Source organism: Artibeus jamaicensis, unplaced genomic scaffold (assembly GCF_021234435.1).
Source record: "Artibeus jamaicensis isolate MK-2021 breed Jamaican fruit bat unplaced genomic scaffold, CSHL_Jam_final contig_482, whole genome shotgun sequence".
Classification (NCBI taxonomy): domain Eukaryota; kingdom Metazoa; phylum Chordata; class Mammalia; order Chiroptera; family Phyllostomidae; genus Artibeus; species Artibeus jamaicensis.
The window spans coordinates 9198777-9225289 of NW_026521857.1; the positions used below are offsets into that span (position 1 = coordinate 9198777).

Below are 26513 nucleotides of genomic sequence, written 5' to 3' on the forward strand. Positions count from 1 at the left end.
AAGCCTTGCCCGAAAGGCCCACTACCCAACTCCAAACTTTTTGACATCGCTTCCCCGGTGATTGAACAGTGTTTAAGCAAATACACGAGTCTCCAGCCAGTGACCCACAGTACAATGGGCAGGAAGAGGCAGGGACTCAGGACCAGAGCCACCCATGAAGGGAGCATGTGCGGACCATGCAGGTGCTGGTGCCGACGGGGAAGTTCGGCCTGGCCAGCAAAACCAGCTCTGATGATCACAGTGTCCCTGGTCACTGAGCAGATGGATGGGTGGGAAGACGGGAGAAGGAGGAGACACTGTCTGTGTTGATGCCATGGACAACAGGTAGACACAGAACAGTTGGTGACAACCAGGGTAGACTGGACAATACTGGAAGCCCAAACTGACAGGGCAAACTGACAGACAAGGAAGGGCAGCCGCCCTTGGAGAGCAGGACCCTGGTCACTAAGCAAAGGCTGAGAGTTGGGCCTCCATCCCTGGAAGGAAGACTAGCCCATGCATGTCTAGACGGCCCAAATTTTGTGGTGATTCATCTGTACCCCTCAAACCGTCCTGCACTGAATCAAGCATGGAGAACACAATCCAGTCATGTTTCTTGCAAGCTTAAAACTCCCTCAGCTACACCCCTACCCCCTGCCATCTTCTGACCTCCGCTCCCTACCTACCACTGTCCCCTCAGAAACGGTCCCCTTACTCCCTCCCCTGGGTACACACATGCCCGGCTAGGCATCTGCCTCTTTATGACCTCTGTACTACCTACACGCACCTGACATTTTAACTGCCACACATAACTGAATTACTATGTGTGTTTATCTATATTCTAGCTAAGTCTGAACTCTCTGTAGGCAGAGAACAAGTTTCACTCACCTACATAAGCCTCACACCCAGAACGCTGCCCAACACACAAGAATATAAACTAATTTTATTCTCTACACTCCAAGCATTCTGTATTTTTTCACCCCTCCTCTCAACAAATCTACAAGGCAGGTATTATTATATTCATTTAGCCAATGAAGACTGAAACCCAGAGAGTCAGTGACCTGCCCAGGGCCTTGCAGGTACTTAACAGCAGCTCCGCCTGACTTCCTGCCTGTAACGATGGCGTCACATCAATAAATTACTGGGAAGAAGGAAGTGGTGGTAAGGGGGCTGAAATTTGCTGAAAGCCTCAGTTATGTCTCACCTGCAGGCATCCCACCTATGTTCTCCCCTGGAAACAAGAACCTGGCTTTTCCACACAACCCACAATCTTCTGCTTCCCAGCTCTACCGAGAAACTGACATCTAACATTGTGTAAGGTTAAGGTTACAGGCGATGATTTGCTAGGCATGTATGGTGTGAAATGGTGACCACGATAAGGTTAGGTAACACACCCATCACCTCCCATACTCACCTTTATTGCGTGGGGGATACAGTTAAGATCTACTGTCTTAGCAACTTCCAAGTGCACGTGCAACACAGCACTGCTAACAGGAGCCACCAGGCTGCATGCACGTCAGACCCCGGAACTCCTTCTCTCCATGACTTTGAGCTTCTCCCCTCTGACCAGCCTCTCCCCATTTCTCCCACCCCCGCCTCCTGGCAGCCACTATGTTTTACTGTTTCCTTGAGTTCGGCTTTTCTAGATTCCACACACAAGTGATGTCACGCAGTATTAGTGTTTGTCTTTCTCTGATTTATTTCACTTAGCAGAATGCCCTCAAGGTCTGTCAAGTTTGGCTGAATAAAATCCCACTGTCAGTATATACCACACTTTCTTGATCAATTCATCCATCAGTGAACATTTAGGTTGCTTCCCTATCTCAGCTGCTGTGAATAATGCTGCAATGAACATGGAGAAGCAGGTGTCTCTTCAAGGTTGTAACTTCATTTCCTTCGTACGAATCCAGAAGTGTGGTTGCTGGATCATACGGTAGTTCTAATTTTAGTTTTTGAGGAGCCTCTGTACCGGTTTCCACAATGTCTGTACCAACAGGTACTCTGCCTTCGATTATGTTTCCGGCAAAACCGTCCCCCTGTATCCTCCCTCTCCAGGTCCAAGCCCTTAAAAACCCATGTGTTCCGAGTTTCAGCTCCTAAAGCCCAGGGTGAAGGACTGAGACAGAAAGAGAAGTGACAGCATGTGGTCCCATGTGCAAGGGATAAGAACATGCTGCCTGACCCAAGTTCACCGAGCAAGTCTTCCCTGGCTGGCCCCTGGATCTCAATCTGTCCCGTCAGCAAGGTCAGCATGAAGAGACCTGACCTGGGGGCAGAGCTCTGGGGAGCCTGTGAAGAAGAGACACAAACAGGAACATTCTCAAAGGCACACCTTGAACAACATACACGAGTAACAATTGTATCTGTGCCTGGGGCTTCAGAAAAACCACCTGAGAAAGAAAACATCTACTTCTGAAAGTAAGGAAACTAACCAGAAATTTGGAAGAAAACCCGCAAGGCCTTGGATCACTCCCAATGATCAATTTCTAGTTAATTTAACAAGTTCCACAATGACATGTGGAAAGTAAACCACAAGCCATTCAGCTTTAAGCAAAACCTGTAGCCTGTAAATACGACCATAAAACTGTTTACCGGGTGGGTTGGAAACATTTATTTCAAACTTAAACCTCTTTGGGATAAAAATAACCTTCTATGTTTATTCCTCTAAAACATCTTTGAACACCAGAACCTGCTCCTTCAGATATTAATCTCCAGTCCTTCCCAGGACAGGAGCGATGACTCCTAAGCTGCCTGGAGTGTTTGAACACCGACCAACGGCAACTCCGTCTGCACTAACCACCCAGTGCTAGGGGTCATCCCTCCTACCACGGCCATGCTGGACTAATCCTGAAGATCTGAGCAAAGGAGTCAGCATGCCACAACAGAAAGAGCATGGACTTGGTGTCCTCGAACAAGTGATCTCATCTCCATGAGCCTAAGACCTTGTCCATACAATGTGAAGGCAGCAATATTATTGTTGGCATAATTCTGAAAGGTCTATACGAAAATGTCTGTAACACATCCAGCACAAGCATCCACATGGCCGTTCCACATGTATTTTATGGGGAGTGTTCTCCAGGGCAAGTCTCTGCGACGGTCCCACAGAGCTCACTTTCTTCGTCCTACTGCCCCAGTGAAAATAGTCCCAAAGTCTTAATTCACAAATTTAAAACAATTGGTGAAGCCAGAAGAGACCCGGCAATCTCCATCTTCAACAGAGAGAGCACACGAGAGCACCATGTCACTGAGACCTGTGGATTCATTAATATAAAAGAGTAAGTAGAGAAGTAATAATTCCATTGATCAGACCAAAAAAGGGAGAAATTTAACAAAACACCAGTTGCCTACTGAAGCGTAAAAGCACAATGGAAACACCGTGTGTGGCAGGAGTAAGAGGCGGCCCTGTGAACTGGAACAGCAGGCAGAGAAAAAGATTCCCGGGTACTCAGCCCTGCCTCAGTGCTCGTAGGAACAAGACACAGGAGGCTAAAAATGGTCAACGACAAAACACATACCCAAAGAAACAAAGGCTGGCTCAGCCTTGGAAATAACGAGTCGCCTGATCACCATGGGAAACTTGAAATTCCCCAGTGAGCAAAAATTTAGAACAAGTCCCTAAAGAAACAGAAGTTCAGACAAACCTTCACAGAGGACGCAGAGTTTTCATGCTCTAGATAAAGTCGCACTTCCTGTGAAAGTCCCTGCAGCGCATCCGGGCAGCTCCTGAAGGGGAGGCTGATTCTTTAGATTCCCTGAGAGTCTTAGACTGGGACACCTGGGAAATTCTGACTCAGAAAGATCAGGGCTGGGCCCAGGAAGCCCTGTGTTTACAAAGCTGCCCAGGTGATTGTGACAGTGACTGCTCTTTGGGAATGAGTGCTGTACACCGAGGACACTTGCAGCCACCTTGGGATGCCTTAGGACCCGAGGACATGTTGAGCCCATCCCACCGAGGACACTGCTCCCATCTACCTGGCTCTTCCTGAAGAATACATGTGAATAAATTAATTTTCTCTGAGGCATTGTTCAGTTGATGAAAACCCAAAGCCAAGGCCCTACAGCAGGGGCACCCGCACTTCTTTGTGTCTCCACCTGGAAGTGAAGCAGGCCCACCCCTGTCCCTCCAGGTGGAGCAGGAACCTTCTCCTGATGTCCTCAGTTGCCTAAGTGCTGGGTCCTGTGCCCTCTCCCATTTAATCCATCCTGCACCAACAAGTAAGTCTCTGTCAGCTTCCTCTCCCCAGATTTTGTCATCTCTTTACTTCTGTCTTCAAATACGGATAACTCTCCTCTACCTTCAAAAAGAAAAGCGAGACTCCCCGCAGCCCTTCCTGCCATTGTGCCTTGTCATCTCTCTTCTGTGAAGTCATCGGGTTTCTCTCATGAGCGGGCTACACATCCGTCCAACCCTTTCCTCCCACCTCACTCCCTCCCAGACTCTGCAGTGCTGCCCTCTGTACCACTTCTTCTCTGAAGCTGCCTTCTCCGCCACCTCCAACAACTAACTGTCTTCTCAAAACAATTCAACCCTCTCCCTCCCTTCAGGGTCTTGCAACACCCCTCCCACTCTCCGCTGTGTCCACGCTACTGAATTACCTTCCTAACTGGGCCCCTCCATGCACACTCAGGAGTGTTCGCCAGAAAGAGCGTCTGCTGTGGCCTCAGCCCACCTCCTCCCTCAGTGAGTTCATCCTTTTCCCGGTTTCATTCACCCCGGGATGCCCATCCCTTCCAGTTCCATCTCCCCAACTCTGCTCTCTCAAGTTGCACACTGCTTTCGTGGCTTTTTTTTTTTTTAAAAAAAAAAAAAAACCTTGCTCTCATCTGAACGTGGCTCAAGCAGATGTCATCACTTCACCTCCTTAGTCAACCTCTGTTTCCAGTTTCTCCTCTCTTGTGAAAAGTCCCATTTGCCAAGATTCCCAGGACTCCGTGTCTGCGACAACTCTGTACCTTCCCTCTTCACAGACCTCCCCCCGCACCCCTGTTGGCTTTATGACTGGAGAGCCCCACACCACCTACTATTCTGCACATGACTTTTTTTTTGGTCTTGGAGTTCTTTCCTTTTTGTGTTTTAAGTAGTAAAATACTAGCCCTGGCTGGTGTAGCTCAGTGGATTGAGCACAGGCCTGTGGTTTGATTCCCAGTCAGGGCACATGCCTGGGTTGCAGGCCAGTTCCCAGGAGGGGACACACAAGAGTCAACCATACTTTGATATTTCTCTCCCTCTCTCCTTCCCTTCCTCTCTAAAGATAAATAAACAAACAAACAAACAAACAGTAAAACACTATGTTTGTTTTTTTGAAATACAGATGTAAAAACTAAAAAGTTAAAATTTCCCTCATACTCCCTGGTAATCTGGGTGATTGTTGGAAGGGTTGAGGCCACTCTGACCTCTGGCTACACTTGGGGGACTATCGTTCCATAACTAGATAGATAAATAGAGCATTTTTAAAATGTACTCAATGTGATGTACATCTTTCAAATGACCTTATGCTCTCTAATACTTACATATGATTCCACAGCTTGAATATACCATAATTTAGTCTAACTATTCCTCTACTGCTTACCATTTAGGGATCTTTCTATCTTTAAATGGTCATTAGCAAAGGTTGCTCCTTAAGCCACTGACTTGTCAACTAATACTGAGATGAAAATCAATGTGGGCTGGCTGCAGGACAGAGAACAGAACTCGGGGCCAGCAGGGAGGGACATCAGGGAAGAAAAGGGCAGTTCCTGACGATGGGAATCCTCGCCACACAGCTTCTGCCTGAAAAGCACCAGGGATGGGGGCTCAGGAACACCAATGGCGGTCGATTCTTCTATCTCTATGGCTCTTGTTCATAAGGAAGTTTACGATGGATTGAAACCTAACTCCCTAAAGTTTCTGCCCCTGGACTTTAATTCTGCTGAGGACACAGAGTAATTATACTCTTCAAATACCTGAAAAAATGCTATCACATCATCCCTAAGGTTTTTCTTAAGTTACACACTTCCTCTTCCTTCAGCAATTTCTCCTGACGTGCACTGGGTCTGAGGCTGCACACACTGCTGCTCCCCTTCTTCCGCTATCCCGCAGTTTGCCAATGTCCTTCTCAAAAGCTGACACTCAGCACTGAACACGTGGGGAGGCACGAACTGGCCAGCAGAGTGGACTGCTGTGGCCACCTGACCTTCCACCATACCACCTGCTGTGGACAGGCGAGCAGAATGTTTCCCCTGGGTCACTGTACCACTTTGGACAATCCAAACAGGGCAGACGAACAACTGCTTTGCATTCTGGTTCATTACCAGATTAACCCAAATAGTCTCAGAATCCTCCTGCTTTGAGGCTGTACCTGATGCCTTTTGGCATAACATACAGAAGTGGATAAGAGTCTAGGGTACGAACCCAAACCCCCTGGGTCCAAATCCTGGTCTACTGCTGACCAGCCATGGGTCTTACACTAGTGACCGAGCCTCCCAGCTTTTTATGGGACACACTATTTCTTTCCACACAGGGTTGTTGTATGGCTTAGGTAATTCATGTAGAGTATTCGGCACAGTATATAGGAAGCACTTATTGCAGAAATTTTTATTTATAACTTGATTAGCACTATGACCAGAAGTTAAAGATAGAAATGTTGCCATATGATAGAATAAATAAGAACACCTATAGGTCCTGGCTGCTGTGGGTCAGTGGATTGAGCGCTGTCCTCCTGCAAACTGAAGGGTCAGGTCGCTGGTTCAATTCTGGGTCAGGGCACATGCCTGGGTTGCAGGCCAGGTCCCTGGTTGGGGATTATGAGAGGCAACCACACAGTGATGTTCTTCTCCCTCTCATTCTCCCTCCCTTCTCCTCTCTAAAAAGAAATAAATAAAATCTTTTTTAAAAGAAATGATGTTTGTTTACCTGATTTTAAAAAGTCATTTCCTGTGTGCACTAAACTTACTTGCATTTCACCCTCACATTTCACTACAGTCAAAAGAAAAGTTTTCTTTCTATCTGTGTCCATATCTTTACTCACTGTCTCCTTGTGCCTTATCTTTTCTGCCTTCAAGTAGCCTAAATCTCTTCAACCCACACCCAGCTCACTGCCCAGGTATCCTATTCATTCATTAAGATAGTCAAGTAAATCAAGTAAGGAATGCATGTTAGTATCTTTATGTCTAAAATGTAAACATCATTGTGAAGTAACATTGAGGTGTACTTTAAAAAAAAAGATAGTCCCAAAGACATACTGAAATCTAAGACATGTCAATGGAGTAAGACAGTTGTTCAGCTTAGACCGGTAGAAAGGAAAACTCCTACAAGACAGGAAATGTGTACGTATTTCTTAAGTTCAGTGCTATAACAACAGGGCCTTTTTCCCTACTGGCTCAAAAATGGGACAGGGCTGACGATGGGGAAATAACAGCAAACGACATCTACACGCTGACTAAATAATTTGCTAAAACCTTCCCCACGGGTCAACCACCCCGTTGATACTCACAACCACCCCTTAACATGTAGGTATTATTAGCTCATTTTACAAACGAGGAATGAGGTTCTGAAAGTTCAAATGGCTTGTCCAAGATCACACATCTACCAAGCACTGGCTCTAAGCCTATCACAGTCCCCCGCCACACTCTACCCACCATCTGAGAGGAGGGCGGAATCACAGGGCAGATCGCAGAAGGAAACCCGGACATAGATCCCGCACCTGGGTCTACAATCTGGTCTACACTCCCTTATGAGCAGATTTTTTTCATGAATTCTTGTGGATTAAACATTATATACCTAGAATGCTTTTGTTGAATGGAGAACTGAGAGCTAAAGAGCATTCTAAGTCAAAACTTTAATGTGAAAGCATCTGAGTGTGTGATGGTAAATGAACGGAACGTTGGGTTTGACAGTGGTCCTGTTGTCTGGTATTACGAGGGAAACACAGTCATCTTATTAAACAACTGCTCATTCGTGAAAATTGAATGGTGAGGAGTCTGAGGACACAGGGTAAAGTTTTACATCTTCACTAAAAGTAACGTAAACGTGTGCAAAGATTTTGACAGACCTAACTCTCAAGCAAAAAGTAAATCTAAAGTACAAACACAAACCTATGTAACTGCCTGTTTTCTTTCCATTCCTCTGACTAAAAAATTCTAAAAAAAAACAGATTGGTCCCGACTTCCACTTCTGACAATGTGGTGAGTTCGGTATTCACAGGTACAGCACAATTAATGATTCTAGATTAAAAATAAACAGCATCAGTTTTTTAAATAAACTTGACTTGTTAGAGCAATTTCAGATTTACACAAATCTTGCAGAGAGAGTTCCCATATATACACCACAACCAGTTTTCTCTATTAGTACCTCACAGCTTACGGGACATTTGTCACAGCTGACGAACCAGTGTTGATACACTAGTATTCACTAAAGCCCGGCCTTCATTCATATTTCCTTAGTTTTCACCTAATGCCCTTTTTCTGTTCCAGGAACCCATGCAGGATTCCACCTTACATTTTGTTGTCATGTTTCCGCAGGCTCTTCTTGGTTATGACGGTTTCTCGTTTCTGATGGCCTTGACAGTTTTGAGGAGAACTGTTCAGGTATTTTGTAGACTCCACTGAGATTTGTCTGATGTTTTCTCAATGTCAGACAGAGATTGGGGTTTTGGGAAGGAAGATCACAGAAGTTAAGTGTGCTTTTCACCACATCACACTAAGGGTAACATAACATTGATATAATTACCAGTCTCAGTGTTGAGCTTGATCACTTGGCCAAGGTCATGTTTGTGAGGTTCCCCCACTATACCCCTCCCCTTCCCTTTCCATACTAATCTCTTTGGAAGGATGTCACAAGCACAGCCCATGCATAGGAGGTGAAGGGTCATGCTTTCACTCCTTGAGGGAAGGGTATCTACATGGATTATTTAGAATTCTTCTGCAGGTAGATTTTTCCATTTCCTTCCATTTATTTACTTATTCAATCCCTTATTTATGTCAGTATAAACTCATAGATGTTTCTTTTATACTCTGGTTTATAATAACCTATAGATTATAGATCAATAATTTACACTTTTTATTTATACTTCTATAATCTAATACTCCTTTATTTTTTTGCTCGCATTGTTTCAGCTTTGGCCATTGGAAGCTCTTTCAGATGGTTCTATGTCCATTTGACACACTCTCAACATTATGAGCTCATTTTTGTTTTGGTAGCTCTTTACCTTCTGTCACTACAAGATAATGTACCCTCATTTTTAATATTTCCTGCCCCAGTCCCGGAACCAGCCACTTCTCCAAGGATCCCTGGTTCCTCTCATTACGTGAAGGCATTAGAAGCCAAGACCTAAATGCAGGTGTACTCACTGCTAATGGGGTGTCACTCCTCCTGGACCCTCTTGGCTCACAGATCAGGTAAATATGTGTGTACAGACAAACCCTTGAGTACACACACATCCACACATATTCCTACATGTAACCATCTGTATCTGTATTAAGCTAAACATGAGTTCGTATTGATGTGCTTGATTATTTTCATGCACAGCTGAAGCAGTGGGAAAGAGAATTCCTCAGAAGCCAGAAATTCCAGGAAGCAGCAATGAGAAATGCAGGCAACCCTGGAGCTGGCCTTGGCCCCAGGACACGCACCCATCCAGGTAACCCAGGGCTCGGGCACCAGGCACAAAGCAGGCAGAGAAAAGAGAAGTGAAAGGAAGAATTGGAGACGTTGCAGAAAACAAAGACACGTCTTGAAGGCAGGATCCCGCCTAAATTTCTGAAAGGCGGCACCTCACAGGGGAAAAGGCCCTCCCCACAAGGACAGTGGGGTGTGTGTTGATACGGGTCTTGACCTGGGCAGCGAGACAAAATGTACAAAGACTCGCTTGAGAATGCGAGTTTAGAGGCCCGAGCTCGCATGCCCTATATGGAAAAAAAAAAAAAAAAAGAAAAAGATAAAAGAAAAGGAAAAATAAATCCAAAGCGGTAAATACAATTTCAGCGGGCCTGGCTGGAGTTGCTCCCAGGTGCCCCAGCAGAAAGAACCACAGAATCTCTCAAAAGACGTGTGCTTTAAATCCAGGTCTCTAAATATTCCCACAGAAAAAGTACAGCGGAGCATGAGCATTACCAGTCAAATATAGCACCAAAGGCCCTTGAAAATGAAGGAAACCCGCCACAAAAACACGTATGATTCCATTTACATGAAATAGCCAGAACAGGCCAGCACACAGAGAATGGAAGTAGATCAGTGGTTGCCAGGGTTTCGGGGAGGAGGGGGGAAGGAGGATTTGGGGAAAAAGCAGGAATTGCTAATGATATGCAGTTTCTTTCAGGGGGGACACAATGTGCTAAAATTAGATTGTAACAAGGTTACACAACATTGTAAATAGACTAAAAAACACTCAGTTTTACAGTGTAAATAGGTGAATTGTAAAGTATGGGATCCTGGAATAGAAAGAGGACATTACTGGAAAAAGAGGGTGAAATTCAAAAAGTCTAGAATTTATCTAATAGTTACAGATCAGTGTTGATTTTTCAGCTTTGACAAATGCACCGTGGTAACGTAGGATGTCAGCTCTGGAGGAAATGGGTGAGGCGTGTATAAACACTATGTACTGCCCTGGCTGGTGTGGCTCAACTGGCCGGAGTGTCTCCCGTGAACAGAAGGGTGGTGGGAGCTCTCTCTCTCTCTCTCTCTCTCTCTCAAAGCAATGAAAAAAAATGTGCTCCGGTGAGGATTAAAATAAACACACAATTCTTTGTACTATCATTACAACAGTTAATCTAAATTATTCCCAAATTTTAAGCAAAGGTTTTTTTCTTAATTATCAAAGAATATGATACATCTACTGTGAAGCAAAGGGCAGTCTTTGAAAGCGGTGCATGTTTTTTTCTGAAAGAGGTGTGCCCCATTTATGGCAACATACCAACCAGCATTTTAAGGTCTTCACGGGGGGGCTACTGCATGATGTGTGGCTTCCACCGTCTTTAGTCAATTCTTTCATCCAAGTGCATTTCCGTTTGTTAAGCAATCTTCAGTCTAGCTGTTCTCATTACCATTTTTCTGGTTCTTTTTTAACCTCTCCAATTCTAGCAATTGGCAACGGAGAACCCCATCTAGATACATAGTACTCTCATAAACGTTTCAGCTGCCAAGCACGCCAGAGCTGGCTGACTTTCCCCGCAGCTCTCACAGACGGTTTACAGCCCGCGCTCTGCCTTGGACTTCCCTCTGCAGTTTCGGCTGAGACACACAGTCATGATGCATTATCCGTTATTATGATGAAACAGTGCCCCACCCTAAATCTAGATGAAATTCTTTTTTAATTTTACATTTTGCCCTTCTCTCAAACTCAGAGAACACAACTGGCAATTAGATAAAGATATATCAAAGGACAGTCTTAATCCCTCAGTTTGAGGATAATTTACACATAATTCAATTTAACTTTTAGAACTTAGTAAAGCTAACTATAAAAGTAAGGTAAATGTTAACTCAGTACACCTCAGATTACAAAAATAAATGTTAAGATAGTCTTGTGCTATACCTTTTTTGTAAACTCCCACCTCCAGGCCTCATTTGTTAAAAAAACTTAAAACTTTTTTGTCTTTCTCTCCACATTGACAAAAAAATTGCTTCCTTTTTGCAAAATAGCCTACAGGTAAGTTAACACATTGTTTTGAGAAGAATGGGCAAAATTATCTTTCACAGAAGGATGTGAAAACAGTTCAACATCCCTAGCACACAAGACATACTGTATTTTTCAGACTATAAGATGCACTTTTTCCCAAATTTGGGAGGAAATGGGGGGTACATCTTCTAGTCTGAATGTAGGTTACCTGGCTCATGGGGAAGGGGGTGGTAGTGGAGTGGGGTCCCAGGTTATTAAATATTTTACCACACTTTTTGCTTCAAATTTTTCCCCTATTTTCTTCCTCTAAAACCTAGGTGCATCTTATGGTCCAGTGCATATCTTATAGGTCAAAAAATACAGTAGATCTTCTCGACGTGGTCTTTTTGTCAGAGTAAAGTACCCAAATCTTGAGGCATTCTGACCCTACTCCAATAAGAAAGTAAAAGAAGAGAAGACTCCAGAGCTTCGAAGTTCAATTCACTTCTGCCATGCTGCACCAAAATGCACACCGCCTCATTGGAAGAAATAAGAAAGTAAAATATACAGGTACAATTCTTTTAGCTATGTTAGCCACATCCACTAAAAAGCAGAAAATAAAGAGTCTTGGTTTCTGGCCTTTACCCTCAAAAAGTGTTCTTTACTATCTAAAGCAAGCCTTCCTACCGTTGAAGATCCTGGAATCCGAGAATTCAAGAGCTAAGTAGGACTGAAAGAGCACGGTTGCCTGCAGGGGAATACCAAGACTCCTGGAGACCAGGCTAGTCAGAGCCGAGTTGTTTTTACCCCTGAGATGCAGGGACGGGGAATCTTCAATGCCCTCCTGCCTGAACCCAACTTATGCGTCTTCCATCTGGGGGGAACCTGGAACACCAGTCTCTGCCTCCTCTGAGCTCCGAGTTTTCCACCGCATGTGCCATGGTGAGTGGCCCTCACTGCTCTCCATATGCCCTGAGAATGTGACCAGAGCAGCTGGCACCAAGGTGGGAAGACCCCTCCCCAACCCCTTTACTCCCCACACCCATCACCAGCAGCACCTTCAGCCACAGCTAAGGGACAAGTCCGTTCCTGGAAGCACAGACACAGAACTCTCAGAGAAGCCAGAAAGGAAGTCAAATGTCACAAGAGCTCTGCATATGCAGATATGGATCACTGTTACTCTAAGAGTCACTGTTATGATAAAAAAATTTTTTTTAAAGAGACGAGTGGAAGAACTGTACACATACAACACTTGTGTCAGAAAACAGACAAAAGGATTCTGGGTGCCTGTGCCCAGAGCCCATCTCCCGGAGGCGCCCCCACTGCCAGTGGGGCGGGGTCTGGGCATCTGGGAAAGAGGGGCCGGGGGCACCAGCCTCTCAGCACATCCCCTCTTCTGCCGTGTGACTTTGACACTAAGTCCATAAGCTACCTAGTTAGAAAACTCATTTTTAAACTGTGTCTATACAAAATAAAAACAAAAAATATTTTTTTTAATTTTTCAATTAAAATTAATAAATATTTAAAATAAGTAAAATACAAACAACAACGCAAAGCGAAGCTAATGTCAGGGAGAAAGATGTCTTTGGAACAAAGATGCCTCCCCCCAGTGACATTCACAGCTAAACCACTTCATGAAATTTCACGAAGTGACTTCTGAATTCAGCAACTTCCTGCAGGCCTGAGCAACCGGCTGCTGCTGTTGGCCTTTGTTGATTCCGTCTCAAATTGGAGGTACAGAATGAGTGAGACAGAGGGGGGCCTGGATTGGGGTGAGGGAACAAACCAGTCTTTTTTTTTTTAATTACTTGTTAGAAATAAGAATTTATAAGCACCTAAATAAAAAACCTTTTCAAATGTACCCCTGCTCTTTTTCAACTTAGACTATAACCTGAACTCCTATTGTGATTTGGTAACTAACCAGAGAGGGGAATGTCTGTGATAATGTGATGGTTGGGAAACCCCCAGCACTATCAGCCCAGGTATCTTCACTTAACATTTAAAACCACTTTCATGCTGCTGTGAACTTTCAGAACCATTACTGCAAATCAGATCAGTGCTACTAATGCAGAAAACACTAACCACTGATAACTTTAAAAAGTTACAGCAGAATTCCACCATTACAAAGAAGTCAGTAAATGATTCACCACGTGCACAGTTCTTGTATAAAAAAACAAACACATTACAAAAGGGTTAATGAGTGCACCTTGTGGCAGGTGGTCACGTTTCCCGATTAGTGGCCTATTAGTAAGGCACGTGTTTAGCCAGAGTAAATGACTTGAAGTCGCTTTTCCCACTGATTCCTCCTCACCCTCATGCTGCCCTGAAAAACCACTGGGAACTGCCATCAATAAGACGGCAGCAAGTTCTCCCTTTATCTTGTTTACTGAAAGGCTGGACTTACTTAAAATAGAAAGCTTCTGAAAAGCACACAGCCACTGTTAGTAAATTACACATCTTGATTTCTTTTTACCAGTTGCTGCTACAACAGATATTTCCAGACTGTATTTCCTTAGATATAGTCTCTCCACGAAATTTTTCTTTATAAGTGGAATTTTGAGGCCACACGGCCCAATGCTTGGAGCACGTGGGTATACGGCACCGTTTATATGTGGGGCTTCCAGCTGCTAAAGGAAACTTCCACGTGTTGTTCGTGCAAACCTGAGATGACTGGTCCAAAAAATAGTATTAATATCTGCAGATGTAATCACATGTGATACATACATCAACCTCACAAAATAAAAACAGGAATGGAGTATTTAATATTTAAACCACCCAAGATTAACATCTAGCTGTCTGAAATTTGGCCATGATTTAACCTTCAAATCAGAAATTAGGCCCATTCCATCTGAAGTGTAGGATCCAAGTAATAAACGGACCTAACCGGTTGGTAAAAATAACTGGCTCCCAATTTTATCTTAACTTAGTCACTCTTTCCAATGCAAGAATGTAAATAAAATTCTACTTCAATCCAACAAACATTAATTTAGTTCCTACTCCATACCAAACACACCGAGATGACTAACATTCACTGCCTACAGAGAGTGTTCACCTTTTCTCCAGTCTCAGCATTTCTGTTCAACCAGGGTCTTCTTCCTGGACCGTTCTGCCTGTCCCCCCGCCACCCCCCCCCCCAGCACCTTCACTTCCTCCTCCTCCTTCAAAAGCAGCAGCTCCCAGGAAGTCGTCCCAGCACCCTCTCAGGAGAGCCCCACAGGTGCCGAGGCCCCGCGTTCTGTGTTCTCGGGCAACGGCATCTGCACACGGCCCTGGGAGCACGGAGTACATGCATTACCAGGTTTCCAGGTAAAACGGTAGTAACAAGTGCTTCCAGGCTTGTCTCCCAGAAGGCTCAGGTCCTCATTAATCTCTACCTCACCATTCTAGCCCAATATCTGGCTTACAGCCCTCAATAAGCAAATACAGTCCTGTGCCGTTTACAGACAGAAATTCATTCCGAGAAATGTGCTGTTAGGTGATTTTGTCATGGTGTGAACATCACAGAGTGCACCCAGACAAACCTTGATGGCACAGCCTACTATTCACTCAGGCTACATGGTATAGCCTACTGCTCCCAGGCTATAAGACTATACAGCATGTTATGGTACAAAATGACACGGGATTAAATTAAGCACAAGGAAAATGATGCCATGAAAAGATGCAATAAGCATGGGATGTATGAGGCACAATGTTCTACAGCAAACTTTAAAAATTTTTTTAAAATTTTCACCCGATATGTTTTTTAATTGCTTTTGGAGAGAGAGGAACAAGAGTGAGAGGGAGTGAGAAAAAGAGAGAAGCATCAATGTGAGAAAGAAACATCAACTGCTTGACTGCCATATGCACCCCAGCCAGGGCTGAACCCACCCCCTGGGTATGTGCCTGAACTGGGAATCCAACCAGCAACCCTTTGGTCCACGGGATGATGCTCCAACCAACCGAGTCACCCAGCCAGGGCAGCAAACTTTTTTTCTTTTACAAGTAGAAAGAATGCACTCCAAAATAATGATAGAAAGTATGGTAGAGCAAACACATAAACCAGTAACACAGTCATTGTGCAGTGCATCATCAAGTAACATGCACTGTAGAAAACTGTATGTGCTGTATTTTGTACGCCGGGCAGTGCAGCAGGTTTGTTTACACCAGCATCGCCACAAACACGTGAGGAATGCATTACACTATGATGTTACAATGGCTACAAAGTCACCAGACCTTGAGAATTTTTCAGCTTTATCATAGTCTGTGGGACCGCGGTGGTTGACTGAAAAGTCACAAGACACAGGACGGTGGATGAGATAACAAAGGCAGAGCAGCCGGCTGGGTGCCTGTCAGTATAACCATTCTACACACAGAGGTTTTGGTGTCATTGGCCAGAAAGGTAAACCAAGGTCAAGTTGGGAAGAACACCTCTTGTTCCACAACAGGAAAGCGAAAGCTCCAGGGCCTACCAGGTCTCTCCTTGAAATACCAGACAGTACGTGGCCACACCTCCACCCTACCTGCCTTCCTTTCAATTACTGTCAAAGCAAGCCACCAGGCTGTGACACCAGCCCGGCTGGACTCACCCAGGGTCCCTACAGCAGAGACTGCTCATCCCCAGTTCTGAGTGCAACTGCCCCCTTCACCAGCCCTATCCTTTTAGTTCTGTGAAACTGGGGGTTTATACCTTACAGTATTGCCCTGAACCCATCTTACCCTTTGATGTCCCTGGGCTGTTCTGCAAACCACCCTCCACCTCCCAACAGCAATCTCTTCAGAACCACAAGGAACTTTCTACCACACCTGCGGTGTGGCTCCAGGAAAGATCAAAATGCTCAGGGTCAGCCACTAGCCTTATCAGACCTGTGGGACCCCAGAGGGGGCACACTGCCTGCCTAGAACCCTCCCACTCATCCCAGACCCTCACGCCCAGCAAGCAAGTTCCACTTCCCAACTTGAAGCTGTGGGCTACAACTGACTTCCTCAGCTTCCTCCTCTCCACCTCCTCCTCCTCCCCCTAGACTACTAAGGTTCCCACTGCGACCTCCTCCTCTCAGCTCTCCCTCAGCTCCACCCAAAACCTCAGTCTGCTCAGCTCTCCCCTTTGTCGTTCACTGAGCTTGAGAATCATCAGCCTCCAGGCATTTTCTTTGTCATTTTACCACTACAATGGTGTGTGTGTGGGGGGGGGGGGGCAGTGGCCGGCAAGTACAGAAAAGAACCTCACTTCTTTGGACCATTTTTCTTCCATCATCTTTATACGAAATCTTTCCTCCCCTCAAACTCCACCCATATTAACTCCTCCTTATATTAAATGAGATGCTGTCCACAGAGCAGCTGCCTGTCTGAGGACAGAGCAGGCCCTACCCTCTCTGGTCCTTCTTCACACTGTCTGACTCTACCAACCTCCACAAGAGCTCTCACCCTCCACGAGAGCTTGGGTCCTGTGTTGTCTTCTCCACTTCACCTCCCTGGATTCAGCTGGGAAGCTTCACTGGTCAAGAGGACAATCCGTCAAACCCCATCTCCCCAGGCTAAACCAAACTGACTGGCACCCCAGCTCCCATGCCTCCCCTGACTTTCACCGTGGCCCAGAAAAGCTTCACTGTGAATCTTCTCCTGCAGCATCTGAGCCTGCAGCTCTCTCCCTCCCTCTGCACCTGCTCCTCAAAGTCCTTCAATCTCTGGATAGTTCTCTTTTCGCTTTCATCATTTCCAACTATTTGCCAGGATCTTTCTTTCAACACCCTTACTTCTTAACTTTCCGACAGCCTTCTCTGGAAATATCCAACTATGTGTATTACTTTTGCTCCTCAGAGAAGCTGCTGAATGACGAAGGTTACACATTGACTCAAATTCCTGAGACTAAAATTCTGTGGCTTTCAGTGGGTTGATTACACCCATTAAACTGCCTCTGGTCAGTTCTTCCTCCACTCACCCAGAAAGACTGACTACTCTAGATCCTCACTCATCCTCAAAACCCCTGCTCTCCCCATTCCTGCATGCTTAGGCCATGCCCCTGCTCCACCCTGCAGAATGGAAATCCTTGCACAAACTAAGCCCTCCAACACCCTCCCTTTGGTGGTAAGCAGTGGCTCTAAACTTCAGCTGGCGTGAGACGTACCCACGGTGCCCTTCCACTCTGATATTCAGATTCATTAGGTCTGGAAAAGATGCCCAAAACTCACATGGCAACAGATTCTGGTGAATGGTAGTCCACGCAACAAACTTTGAAAAAAATTAGTCTACAGCACAGATCTGCAAAGTCTGGCCCTTGGGCCAAATGCCACCAGCTGCCTGTTTTGGTGTGGCCTGCATGCTAAAAATGTGCTTTATACCTGTTAAGGGTTAAAATAAAACAAGTGAAGAAAATTCCACGATGCCTGAAAACGATATGAAATTCAAATTTCAAACGATATGAAATGAAATTCAAACGATATGAAATTTCAGTGTCCATAAACAGTTTTGGGAGCGCAGAGCCACGCCCAATTATTTACATCTTACCTGTGGCTGCTTTCATCCTACGATGGCAGAGCTGAGTGGTTGTGACAAAGGCTGTAGGGCCCGCAAAGTCAAAAATATTTACTGTCTAGCCCTTCAGAAAAAGCTCACTGGCCCCTGGCCGGCGGGATAACGTGTAAACCCCTCACCAGGGCATTTCAGCTTCCTGGTGATGTGAGTCCTGCTTACTTCTCCCGCCTAGACTCCTGTGGTCCACAGGACTGCAGCCCACTGCCCACTGCCATGGGCTCTCGGTTCCCGGAATGAAGCACACAATTCCACACTCCATATCTCTGCGTGCGCTGTTCTTTTTCACCAGTTTGCCTGACTAATCTGGCAATTTATTTACCTGAAAACTTGGGTCTTCATCCTTCAGGACCCAAGTGCTGCTCCTCCTCACCTGAGAGACGCTGTGTGATGACCATGCCTCATCTCTTTCACCTGTGCTTGATTAACTTGTATCCCAGTTGTCCACCCAGCTGGGGTGTCCAACCCACGGGCCTCGGGCTGCATGCGGCCCAGGATGGATGCAGCCCGACACAAAATTGTAAATTTACTTAAAACAATATGAGTTTTTTTTTTGTTTTCATTAGTATTTGTGTATTTAATATGTAGCCTAAGAAAGCTTTCCTTCTACCTGTGAGGTCCACAGAAGCCAAAAGGCTGGACACCCCTGGTATAGCAGTGGTTCTCAAACTTCCAGGCACATTGTTAAATCACCAGCAGCTGGGCCCATCTCCAGAGCAGCAGATGGGGGCACCAGGCAGAGAATGTATTGGGTAGGCCAAAAAGTCTTTCTTCTGTAAAATAAAAGATGCATTTTTCATTATCGCCAATAACTTTATTGGTTTGTATATTCTGAGTATGTCGGCTGTCTCCTGCTATGGGCTTGTAGTGGGCAGAGGCCAGGGGTGCTGCTAAATATCTTCCAATGTATAAAGCAACCTCACAGCAAAGGTTTATTTGGCCAAAATGTCAATCGTACCAAGAAACTTCATAAGCCACTTTTGACATGTTCAGTCAGTCACAGTGCCCTGGCTGGTGTGGCTCAGTGGATTGAAGGCCAGCCTGTAAACCAAAAGGTTGCCTGTTCAATTCCCAGTCAGAGTACATGTCTGGGTTGCAGGCCAGGTCCCACGTTGGGGGCACACAAGAGGCAACCAACTGATGTTTGTCTTGCACATCAATGTTTCCCTGCCCTTTTCCCTCCCTTCCCCGCTCTCTGAAAATAAATAAAATCATTTTTTTAAAAGGCTCTATTTAATGAAGTTTTATAATGGGTATCAGTAACAATGGCATATACTGTTACTAATGATAAACATTTATTGAGAGCCTACTATTTCCTTTGAATACAAGAAGGAATAAAACCTCCGCCTCAAAGAGACTTTAAATAAGTTTGAAACTCAGCATATAAACCGAGCAAGATAACTAACACCATAAGACACCATCCACTAAACCAAATGTAAACCACGGGCATGGTTTGACGATGAAATGTCAAAGGTAAACAATGGGTTCCACAGGCAGCCTATGTGTCCGACGGCTTTCCCTTCTCTGTTCCACCTGAGTTCCAGCTACACCTCCGTCAGCACCTGCACTGCTCTGGGGCTGTACTGAGCTTGTGCACTTCCACGGGTCCTCTGTCCCCTCCACTGGTGTGGAAGCTCTTCCAGACAGGAACCATCTCAACTTTTTTTTTTATCCTTGAACTCTACAACCTGGCCGGGTACCTGGCACTAATAACATTAAATAAATATTTAATTGGCTTAACAATGACTATGGAATGTGAGCTGAGCAGTTAAGGAAGGGCAAGACTTAGATAAGAAAAGGGTTGAAGGTTGGGCTTTCCAAGAATGTGCAAGGGAACCAACAGGGTGATTAAAAGTTCCAGGCATGTAAAGGAACCCTGTGGTCACAGCCACACCCACCTCCAGCCCACGCATGAAATAATCCATCAACCCCCTGCGGGTCTCTCACCTGTCCAGAGGGCCAGGTTTTCAGAGCTGGTCTTCACTCACCCAGCCTTTTAAATTGTAACACAAGCTTACCCTTAATAGCCCTAAAACTTTGCTGCTTTAATCTCGATATCATTTCCTACATTCTTATGTCCTGGTCTATTTTTCTCATGTCCCTTTTTCTGCTGATTAACTTAGTAAGAGAGGGAGGCATAAGCAAACAAACCAAAAAACTCCTAATTTAACACTGACTTGATACTTTATACAAACACAAAATTTGGGGGTGCCAGTCAATAAAAATAGCCTTGGCACCCAGAATTCCCCCACCAAAGTGAAAATTCCTCAAAACCAGGGAACGAGTTTCAGCTTCCACAGCTCCTACTACCACCACGCACCACACAAATTAACAAGGTCAGCATCCATCTACCCGGGTAGCTGAGTCCGTCCTGCAGACTTAGACGGCTCTGGTTCAAGTCAGATCAGGTCTCACTCCACAACCAAAACGAAGTGGACAGGACATGAACAGATGATTTATTTTTTAATTAAAAAAATTTTTTTATTAAAAAAATTTTATTGATTGATTTGAGAGTGAGAGAAATAAACACTGACATGCTGTTCCAGTTATTTTGCATTCATTGGTTGAATCCTGTATGTGCCCTGACTGGAATCAAATTTATGACCTCAGCATATGCAGCCTTGGCATATGAGGATGACGCTCCTAACCAACTATGCTACCTGGACAGGGTAACATGAGCAGATGATTTAAACAAGAAATAAAACACTCATCCTCCACTCCTTGATTCCCCCTAAATTGGAAAGAAAAATTCTTTCTTTTCTTACTCTACCATGAGTAAGTGAAACTTTGTATCTGACTAATGGTACTAATTGCCAGAGCTCCGTATTTGCTGGACAGGCAGGGACTCACTATTTAGCAATCAACTCTCAACACACTCATTTGGGAGGTGCCTCTGGAAGACCCTAAGTCATCACTCATTTCCTATACTCTATCTGAAGTGCTGTGCTCTACTTGTTCTCATTAAATAAGACTCATTACATTGAACATCTATAAGAGGATGTCAGACTAAGAAAAGGCTCTGGAAACTAAAGCCACAGACTTTTTTCCTCCGTGTGGCCACAAGTACACACACAAGCTTCCCCCAGGAGTCAACAGAACAGGTAAGTGGAAGAATCAGAAAAAATAATCATAACAGCGGTTTTCACTCACATAGTAGAATGCTCAACAGATATTTCAGTTTTTGCAGACAATAAACTACTTGACACAGGAACATCCAAAGCCAAAGAAGTTCTCAGAAGTGCATTCAATTCAGAAATTATGAAGGTACATGTGTGATGTGAAGTCATTTACTGGGGGGGAAATCAGTGTCTTTAAGAGGCATATGAAGAACAATTTGGGTAATCTGAGGTATATGTTTTATCATTTTTTTTAGCATATCGCAGGCCAATAAAAGTCACTCTTTAATGCAACAGGAGCAAACACTGATCAAGGACTGTGCTCCTGAACTGCCCTCCAGATCGGGCCCTCCCTTTCTCTGCCCCACTCTGTGCCCGGGGAGGGACCCCTGCAGACCCAGCCACCCTGGGGCGGGAGGGTGGACGGGGAGAAGGGCTGAGGTTCTCCATCTGCTCCCCAACCCGTCCTGGCAGGGGCTGGGTGCAGCTCTCCCCGGGCAGTGACAACAGGACTTCCTTCCCTTTCCCCTCTGGCTCCCAGGTCTTGGTACCTGATCATCCTTCCTCAGTTTCCCTAGTGCTGCCCACACCCCTCTAAGTAATTCATTCATGTTTCTCCACAGCAACCCGTTGAGTTGAATTTTGTTTCCGGCTGAATTTTTGTTTCCTGCCAGGACCCTGTGTGATACAAGGACTTTCCTCACATAGGAAATTTTACATCTACATAAAATTTCTCACCTCCCAAATACAGATCTTATTGCATCTCTCACTTTACACACGAGGATGCTGAGGCTTTAAGATGTGTTTGCACAGGAAGTTTGCTGATGGAGCAGGAATTACACCCAGGTCGGCCTGACATTAAAGATCATTAAAAAGCCCTTGAAAGTGTGAAGAAGACATCACACTTGCAAACCCTCAAGCCACCATATATCCTCAAATCACACTGTTTATGATTTGGGATGTTTCCCTGAGTCTAAAATAAGCTAGCTGGGGCACTGCCCTATGAGAGCTTCTGTCACCAAGCCATTCAGACTGGACCCTGCTGGAGGGAGGAGGGGCTGTCCTAAGATCCAAGAGATCGCAGGTGCTCCTTCCTTGCCCATTGCCCACATTTTCCCTTCAATCACCCCAGAAATCCTTAAACATCTGTTAAACATCCATTAAACACCTATAAGGCCCATATATATATATATATATATATATATATATAAAAATTATTATATATATATATATATAAAAAAATATATATATATATATTTTTTAACAACAGGGTTTCTTGACAGAAACCTAGGACATTTGGACATGGGGGTAGATGCAGTTAAAAAGCACTTGATAATATCATACTGGCACCTCCCAGTCATAACTCGCCAGGTTCCATTAACAAGTCTCTTTCCACACACTAGGCCTCACTGGATTCCTCTCTGCACCTGTGCAGAATAGCTTAAAACAGAAAATGCAATTAAAATAAATTCTGATGGGGTGGCGGGGGGCAGGTAAGTACAAAATGAACTCCCCTTAAGGAAATTCAGCTATCAGTTCTATTCATTTCAGGGCTAAAGACTGCTGTTATTTCTGCCTTTGCCTAGGTCACTAGGTCCCTCCACCCTCACTACACACCGAGGAGTAATTTACAACAGCACGAGGTAGGATTCCATACCTCTCCCATGTTCTAAACTCACTTGGATGTTGCAACTGATAAGAAAGCAATGGTGAGATCAGGTAAGGTTCTGAATCAGGTCTTCAGAGGAAACCAGGTGGAAGGTGGGTCAATAAATAGTATCTGAGTAAGGCAACTGGCCGGCTCTCACTTCCTCATAGCTGAAAGAATGTGAGTGGAAAGGCGGCAGGTGTGCTCTTGTTGGAAAAAAATATCACTAGTGAAAGGCAGAGGAAGAACCCCGGCCAAATGCTCAACAAAACAGGCAGGAGTGCAGTGGGCCTCCTCCAGCAGCCCCACCCGGTTCCATTTAAATCCACAAACACTTGTTGACTCAATACTAAGCCCACGGTGGATCTAGCCTGTAATGCCTAAAGCAGACAAGAAAATGAGTAAGGCAACCACAACCCTCAGGAAGATTTCCTACCAGGAATTGCGGTTCTTCATTGCCATTTTCAATTTTCATGGTCACAGACGATGTAAGAAAGTCCGAATAACTTCAGCAGCGCCCTCTCTTCTCCCACTAACCTGTCCAACTCGGGAGCCCTGGGGAAGCCAGTGTCCTGTGTCCTTCCTCCCTGTCGGATGGACATCACATACGGTACAAAATAACTGTCATCCTGATTTGACAAGTCTAACTGCTGACGTTTAAAACGCAGGTCCCTCATTCAAAATTAATTTAGAGGCTACAGCCTCTAAATTAACCAAGTGTAATTTTTATGAAGAATCATCTACACTAAGAATAATGACTTCACTGGTGGGAGAAACAACTAATTCACCTATCAAAAGACTTCAGGACTTGGTAACAGGAAACAAGGCAACTCAAAACTTTTTTATAAGTTCTTTCGGAACTGTCGTGCACAGTACATCAATGTTTTTCACACTTACAGGAGAAAAACAAACTCAAAAAAAGTGCCCACCTGTCTGGTTTGTAGCTGTGAAGTCTGCTATGCGGCGCGGACAGAGGGGGATAATATTACCCGCACAGACTCCACGCCTGCACCGGCTCGGGGAGGGGTCTGGCGCCCCGCGCCGCACTCACCTGGTCCAGCGGGATGCCCAGGAGCTGGCTGAGCGGGTGCAGGCAGGTGGAGCCTGTGGTGCGGTAGGAGAGGCTGGACGGCAGCTCGGCTGCCATCCCGCATCTTCGGGAGGCGGCTGCCCCAGCCCCGGCGCGCGCCACACCACTCCGAGCCCTCCCGCGCACTGCTCCTGGGTGGCCGCCCGAGGGGCCAGCGACCTCCTCGCTCGCGGGGATCTAGCAGCGAGGCCGAGGGACTCACTCGGACGCCAACTCCCGCGGCGCAAACTTAGCGTTGGCGCCACTGCCAGGGCGCCGTAGGAGGGCCGCGCCGAGCACGCCGCTTCCCGCTCCCGCCTCTCGGCGCTCATTGGCCCGGCATCGGACCGCCCGGGCGGAGGGAGGGATGCAGGGAAAGTGGGGACGCGGAGCCGGGACCAGAGCGCCGCCCCGCCCGGCCCAGCCCAGCCCAGCCGGACCCGAGCCCCGGGGAGTGGAAAAGCGATTCCCGCAGGCGCGCTGCTGGCGCTCAGCCCGGACCGCGGGAGGCTCCTCTCCTCCTCGGAGCTCGCGGTCCCCTCGCTCCGCAACACGTCATGACCTCCACCCACAGCACCCAGGCGCCGCCTTTGAGGCTAAACCCCCGCCCCTCCCTATTTACAAAGTCACCCTGCTCCCTGTTTTGTCTCCCACTAGGATTTCCTGCGCTTTCCTTTCGAGCTTTCTCCCTCGCAGTCCTTACTGCAGAGGGTTAACGCGCCAGTGGCTGGAGCCCAAGGAGAACCCCACGCAGCGAGCCAGGGCCCAGCCCCCAGACGCGCCCTCTTTCTTGAGTTTCATCACCAACAAACTGCACTGAACTTTAAATGGCCCGACCGGAGTTTCTCAACCTATGTCCCCTATCGAGGGGCAAAAGCAGCCCCTACCACCACCCCTTGTCACCGTGGAGATTTTACAGGGGGCCACCACCACCAGATGACAGTCTCACCGCACACACAGACACACACAGGCATATGCTTGAAAATTAATTATACTACACAGGCTCTTTAGACACCACCGAGTGTAGAAACTGACCAGAACTGAAGCACCGTTCCTCTTATCTTGAGCAAGATAACAGCTTGAGCCGAGTGTTTGAGGAAGCAGTGGCTTGAAAGCACTGTTTTAAAAAAATCAGCACAGATGTAAATTGCCACATAAGAAAAGTCCTACTGATACTGTAGTACAAGTAATATTAAAAGAACTATTAGATGACACAGTACCAAGAGAACAGATAAGTTACACTGTAGATTATTGAAATAGGCTCCTGAAGAACTGGATATGATCCGAAGATTCTTAAGAGCTGTACCATGAACACAGGGCTGTCTTTTCCTTCCCCTTCATCCCTGTTTCCATCCTCATTCAATTGCAGATTCAGCATCATAATTATATGCTAGATACAACTTCGTTAGCGTTGTTTCATGTACCAGTGACAATCACCCATGTGGTCGTTATAACCTCTCCAGCTAAGAAACCTGGAGCTGGTAGAGTTGAGAAACGGGTTTATTTAGGGAGGCTCAGTAAAATACATTTGCCTGATCCCGGCGCCTGGGCTCTGAGTCATTATGATGCTTTGCCTCCTCTAAAACAAAGCGCTGCTCTCTTTATCAAGAGGCCCACCCACATACCTGACAGGGGCCTGTCATTGCAGTGGACAGGCACTGTGTTTACCGTTCAAAATGAGGGGGCAGCAGGATGCCAGAGGCACTCGGTCTCAGCCGTTTTCTATCTGCAGTAGAATGCAACTTGATATCAAAGTCAGGTCTTTAGTCTCCCTTCCGGGAGATTAAACCACGGTCAGAAGGTGAAGTCATCCAGAAGACTCAACGCTCATCCTGACTGGTCTAAAATTAAAGGCCAGGCAAAAAGACCTGAAAAAGCTTCTGGCTTGTTTCAGGAAGGCAGCTTGACACTATGGACTGATAAACCCTCAACACCAGTCACATGCCAGACCAGGCCCTAAACAGCAAGACTGAATTAAAGCAGTCCTCAAAGTTTCCAAAGGTAGAACCTCTCAAAATGATAACATTGTAATGATATGGTCCGTCTAGATGCAACCAAAAATAATCACTACAAAACCATCAACAATGATATGACCCATGTAAAAATGGAATTGCCATTTTAATAATACCAAATGTGTATGTGTTGAAACTATATACTCACAGAGTGTATTCATTTATACCATCCTGCTGATTCTGCCAACAACTCTATGAGGTTGGAAGGGCAGGTGTCATCATTTTATCATGCCATCATTCTCTCCAGTTAAAAAAATGTTTCTGTACTTTTAGAGAGGGGAAGGCAGGGGGAAAGAGAGGGAAAGAAACATCAATGTGTGGTTGCCTCTGGCACATCCCCCACTGGATACCTGGGCTGCAACAGCTAGTAAACAGCAAAAGTAGGATTCAAATTTGGCTATTCCATTTTTGTTTGTATTATACAGAAATCTTTTTATTATGCTAGGACTCCACCTCCAGGAAAACTGCAGAAATTGTTATCTATATAGGATATTAAACTCCATGCTTAACATCTGAGAGCTGATCTGCAGAATGTTCTAAACTGGCCCACAGTAGGTATCACTCTTGATTTTTAAGCAGTGTCTTTAAGCATTATCCACAGAACCTTAGGGA

General features: G+C 45.6%; 1 protein-coding gene across 1 annotated transcript in view; it reads right to left on the minus strand.

The window, feature by feature from the left end:
* Positions 1-24327, minus strand: part of MBOAT1 (membrane bound O-acyltransferase domain containing 1) — a 107821-nt gene extending 83494 nt beyond the window's left edge. Inside the window, exon 1 of the mRNA XM_037153631.2 lies at positions 23872-24327. Coding sequence (XP_037009526.2) covers positions 23872-23967 — 96 coding nt within the window. The 5' untranslated portion in view covers positions 23968-24327. The remainder of the gene's footprint in view (positions 1-23871) is intronic.
* Positions 24328-26513: the final 2186 nt, after the last annotated feature.